General features: G+C 36.1%; 1 protein-coding gene across 4 annotated transcripts; it reads left to right on the top strand.

The window, feature by feature from the left end:
* The first annotated feature begins 552 nt into the window (after positions 1–552).
* Positions 553–4875, top strand: LOC106878661 (uncharacterized). Of its 4 annotated transcripts, none has more exons than XM_014927945.3 (2): positions 553–1206; positions 3674–4875. In XM_014927945.3, exon 2 carries the CDS (start codon positions 3800–3802, stop codon positions 4742–4744), a length of 945 nt encoding a protein of 314 aa, XP_014783431.1. In that variant the 5' UTR covers positions 553–1206; positions 3674–3799; the 3' UTR covers positions 4745–4875. The 4 variants fall into 4 exon arrangements, with proteins under 4 accessions (XP_014783431.1, XP_014783430.1, XP_089195310.1 ...); XM_014927944.3 differs by having other exon boundaries at positions 554–1591; XM_089339184.1 differs by lacking the exon at positions 553–1206 and adding an exon at positions 1798–2013.
* The last annotated feature ends 1150 nt before the right edge of the window (positions 4876–6025 follow it).

Genomic DNA, 6025 nt, shown 5'->3' with positions numbered 1-6025 from the left:
AACTGCTCGAAATAAAATACGATGAAAACACAATAAAAACAGTTAAAATCTGTTCAAGATTCTATGGCCATATTGAAATTCATTTTTGGGGGTTATGGAGAAGGGGTGGGGGTGGTGGAGAGGTTTATATTTCCATGTTTCTTCTTCTCTTGTAGAATATATTTGGGCATCATTTGGCTCTGAATGGAGAAAGAAAGAGAAGTAGGGAAGAGACAAAGGTTTATGGGAAGAAGAAGAAGAAGAAGAAGAAGAAGAAGAAGAAGAAGAAGAAGAAGAAGAAGAAGAAGAAGAAGAAGAAGAAGAAGAAAGGAGAGAAACGAAGTGACAAGAATGCAGTATATGCAGAAGACTGTGATTTATATATGTCTATCATACAGTTCCTCATCACCAGTAAATATCCGCTTTTTGTAACAAATCGAGCAACCATGTATCTGCATCTTCGTTTTATTGTTGTTATCGATCTTGATGCTGATGCTGCTGACGATGATAAGAACAACTGGAACGAAAGTGAAAAAAACTAGGATATGAAGCAAGGGAAAAGACTCTCTCCAGAAATGTAGAGTGATTATCGTTCGTGAGATTATTTTGTAGATTCTTTTGTTGGTGAATATTTGCATAAATCAATATATTTCATTTGAGTCAGAGACGAGAGACAGGATCGAATGTCCACATATTATTACTGGTGTTTTGTGCATTTTATCAGCTTCAAAAATTACGAAAATTACCCCTGGACCAGATCGCATGTTCACGCTGTTATATAGGCGACGTGTTGGTCACAAATGGAAGCACTAACCGACTATATCGTTCGATTAGCTTGTGTGTGTTTTGCCTACCAATAACATCACCATAGCATCTACGTGTTGGTCGTTTGGCGAGCTGGAAATAATCGTCAAATTTCCTTCGAATCACACTTCACAGTTTTTAAAAAAGGAAGAAAAAACAAACGCTGTATAATTATCCGGATAATGTGATCTTAATTACACCATATTTTACAAAAAGCGACGAGATGGTCAAGGCTTGAATAACTTTGATCACAGACACCTGCTCAATCCGCGCTGACCTTGGGCTAAACTATAACGATAACAACAACTGCAACAACAATCATAGAAATGAAGATGCGTCTATGCGGTTGCTCGATTTGCTGGAAATAACAGCCAAAAATTATTCTTCAGTTCACAGCTCACTGTCTTAAAAAAACAAAACAAGGTATACTACATTAATATATTGTAGCGCTAGATGCACTTATGCTTGGTAAAAACAACCCCCTCCCAAAGAAAAAACAAACACAAAAAAACGAGAGGGTCACCGCTGCAACGCTTTTGATAGATCAGCTGGATCAGGGCTGATCTAGGGATAAGCTGCTACTGCTACTACTACTACTAGTACTACTATTACCACTACCACCTGTATGACTACGACTATAACAACACAAACATCCCATCATATCATCACCTACTTCTACGCCCCCCCCCCATCCCACAACGTTTTGGCAATACTTCGGTTACAGATCGATATTTTACCCAATTTCGGCTGGTGGTGAATAATATTGTTCGACAGCAGCCAGCCACTGGCGTTAAACGGTGTTCCGAAGGTAGGTTCCACATATGTATATATATATGTATGTATATATGATGAATCAGAATGAAGCCTTGTTCGTTTTTATTCAATTATACATTTGCAATATTTACTCGGTAATAAATATGCTACGTACATTCACTTGAACAAACCTCGTATTTGCAAAGTGCACCGTGCATAGAAATTATTATTATTATTAATGTTGTATCAATTGATTGATTACTGAGGGGTAATGTACTGTTTGTTTGGTTGGTACTCGTTTCAACAGCACTTCGTTACTTGAATATTCGCTATTGAGGTTAAAAGCAGCCTGGATCGTAAAGATCCCTACTAAAGGTTGCCCTGATCGTGCAACAATTTTACTGTTCAGGTTCTCATGCTCGGCTCTTATTTCTAATCACATTAAACCCACACTTTCGCCGATCATTCATATATAAGGTATGTGTCTATTTGGTATGTCAAAGCTCGTTGTTCATGCCGTCGTTATTCAGTTTTGATATGCGAATGATGTTTTAAAGGCGACAGTAAGAAGATGATGGAAGTGGAGACTGAAGATGAAAACAAGTGTATGGTGTCTGTGTTTTGATTCCTGTGTGATGGAAGGATCGCGTACAGCTAGTAACTCTTGAGTGACAACAAAATGAATTATGAGTTCCGAACGAACATATTGTTAATGCATGAAAAAGGTGATTTGTTATTTACGATTAATTCGCATAGACACACACGATCGTTCGCGCGCTCACATACACACAAGTTGACGTAAATCCTATATTTATATCTATGAAAATAATCCTTGTGTGTGTATATGTATGTATGTATATATATACATATATGCTCCAGCATAGCCACAGTCTGTGACTGAAACGGATAAGATAATAATGGAATTATATAAAAATGATGACAGCCTGTAAGCTGTCACTTCGAAGTCACTGTGAAGCTTGTCCTTGTAAAAATTAACCTTGTGCACTTCACTAAAAAGTATTGTGTAATCCTTCAGTTTGAGTTAAATTGTTTATGTATATAACTTGACATTAATATATATATATAATACAACTGTTTGTTGTTTACACACCCGTCTTCGTCTTTTGTTTCTTTGTAAATTCTCACTATATATATATATATATATATATATATATATATATATATATATATATATATATACATATACATATATATGCATATAGGTTAACATATGCAGCTCTAAAAAGTGAAAGTAAATTGTGATAGGAATCGGAAAAGTTGTCAAATGCGTCGGTATCCATCGACTTTTGCCACAAAACGAAGGATGGACATATGAAACCACACCCTGGTCTTCCACGATGTCGTCTAAGAGTCTAGAGTATGTTGTTTTATTTAAACAGAAAAGATAGTCAAGTTTTATTTCAAAAATATTTCAAGAAAATTAAGATTTGAATTTAATCATTACATAACACGTATGTATATGATACATATGTAATACAAAACCACAACAAATCCCAAACCGAAGAAATATATTATAAAACGCTAATTAAGTCAGTTTAATTAGTGTTAATCACAGTTCCTTCGTTGGTTCATAAAGTATTATTTATTTACATTAAACGGGTGGAATACCCGAATTCAAAAATAATTCTAAGGTGTGCTGTACCTTAAAATATAGATTAACGTTTTAGCATTCAGATAATCCAGAGAGGTTTGAATTAATCTCGCATTATCTCGTAGCTTGGAGATTTCAATGATGTGATTGTTTTTTAAACTAGCATTGTAGGATAAGTGTGAGAGGCCAGATCTGGTCAGTTTGAGCATAAAGCAGGTGAAATGTTTGGACCGGATATAATTGATTGAAATGCTAAAAAGTTTAACGGTAAATTAACTCAATTTGATTGGTTTTGATAGTCACATTTGTAAAACAATGATTTATTCGTAAATTGGGTGAACGTAGCCGGTCGTTTAGGACCGGAATCCGGAATTCGTTCTTTGCGTACAACATCGACAACTTTACCCCGCACACACGCACGCACGCACGCGCACACACTACACATAGTATATCAAATAAGGATCTTTCAATCATATTTGTTCAAATTGTTGAAAAAAATGATCTTTCTGTTTTGTTGTTTTACAGATGGATGTCGGCATCTCACCGTCAACAGAATATCTTCTCGCTGATTTCTGAGTTGTAGTTTTTATTGCCCCGCAGTGATGTGCTGACGCTGGAGACGATTGTGATTCCTTTTTTGTGAAGACAACAATGACGAAAATGGTGAGCAGTTTAGAGAAAAATAACGATTTTAATTTCTCAGACAAAGTTAATAGTTCTACTTCGGTGATAAACAGATCCAAGAATAGAAAGAGCTGTTCAGACCAACAACAACAACAGCAACAACAACAACAACAGCAACAAAAATCAGTTTCCTCAAACAAAAGAACCGAGAAAGAGATGCAGGAACCAAGCAATGTCCATGTCTTGATCCTCTTCATCCTTTTCCTTCTGTTTGTGTTTTTTTACACTGGTCTCCGCGTCTACCTTCGACCGACAAAACCCCCAATAACTGTCACTGTGAATACTTTCCAAGAGTACCTCACGGAAATACAACAGATAAAGTACATGTACTTCACTCAAACAGAGGAATTCTGGAACATTCTGAAAGACAATGCACAGCAGCTTCTGATGACCGACAAAGAAGATACAACCCCTGCTGCCATGATGGTGATCCTCCCTGCCGGGGAAAAGCAGTTGGCTGTTTGTCTCATGGATTACTGGTCACAAATCATGAACAGACTTTTGGGCAGCCAAATCTCAGACTTGGCTTTAGAACCGGTTGTGGACGGTTCTAGTATAACATCTTACAAACCCGGACATCAAAAGTCAATAATATCCGAACAGATTCAACAGTTAGTCGCAAATGGTCACAAGTCGGTCGCCATCAGCAGTTGGGAGAATCTGCACATTGAAACGTTGCAGCTCCTGTGCAGTATATGCGAGTCAACGAACTTGTTTTACAAGCAAGTGACAGTGGTATTTCTGCTGGAGATACCAGACGAAGAGCATCACATTGAGAATAAGTCAGACATACATTCTTACCTGTCTTCAATCTGGAGTCATTTGAAAAACGATCAGGTTAAGAAATTACTACATGTGATAGCAAATAATATTGCCTTTTTAACACCAGACGATACTTTCATGGGTTGTTAAGGGTTATGGTAACATGGAGGACGTCTCTAATGTTCACCTTCCACACACAAATTCCTTCCTTAATCAATGGTGTGTTTATGGGATACAAAGGAACCTGTAATTTTCACTTCATAAAAATTCTCAAGGGCTTGCTTAAGTGTGTATATATATATATATATATATATATATATATATATATATATATATATATATAAAAATATATATATATATATATATGTATGTATATGTGTGTGTGTATGTCTGTGTTTATCCCCCCATCACTGCTTGACAACCAATGTTGGTGTGTTTATGTCCCCCTGTAACTTAGCAGTTCAGCAAAGTAGTCTGATAGAATACCAAGTTTTAAAGAATATGTACTGGGGTTGATTCATTCAACTAAAAATTCTTCAAAGTGGTGCCCCAGCATGGCCGCAGTCTAACAACCAAACCAAGTAAAAGATAAAAAATACACACTATATATATGATGTTTATACATACATATATATATACCCATTTAGTGTTAATTGTGTGAAGAAAAAGTACTCAATACCCAAGTAGAGATTAATAATATTTCATTTTGGTTGTTGAATTGGTCTGTCACTCCTCTGAGTTTTACCTGCGGATGCTCAGAGTTTTCAGGCAAGTTTTGACTCATAATTTGTGTGAAGACTCTGTTCACTCATAGGCAAGACTCAGAGGAGTGAGAGACAGAGTTGATCAAACTGAAAATATGATACATAGATATTTTTAAATATGTGTGTGTGTGCGCCATAAATATATGTAATATGAATATCGTATATATGTAACATATGGTATAATTATAAACCGGGAAAATTTTAGCCACTTCTCTGCAAGCTGAAAGAAAACATGATCCTTAAACCTTATTAGGTTCTCATCAGAAGCGTCCACATCATTCTGACAGAAAAACAAGCAGCCAAACTGTTTATATACTCAACAGATGCAGCAGTTACTCTATGAAGGAGTCCCTAATTTGCATACCGAAAGTGTTTAACACTCTATAAATACCAGCAGCTTGTCAACAGGTATCTTAGTCCACAGAGTATCAAGGTATGATATAATAGAAATATAACATGTGGTATAATTATAAGCAGGGCAAATTTTAGCCATTTCTCTGCAGACTGAAAAATGATGAACTACCTTAATTGATTTTCAAACCTTATTGGGTTCTCATATATATATATATATATATATGTGTGTGTGTGTGTGTGTATGTTTAAGTTTGTAAGCGACCTCTTACAAACAGAACAGGATTGCAGGGACACAAGAAAAACGTGAACTATG

Source organism: Octopus bimaculoides, chromosome 21 (genome assembly GCF_046866305.1).
Source record: "Octopus bimaculoides isolate indiv1 chromosome 21, ASM4686630v1, whole genome shotgun sequence".
NCBI classification, from domain to species: Eukaryota; Metazoa; Mollusca; class Cephalopoda; order Octopoda; family Octopodidae; genus Octopus; species Octopus bimaculoides.
This window is presented reverse-complemented; position numbering and strand designations above follow the sequence as displayed.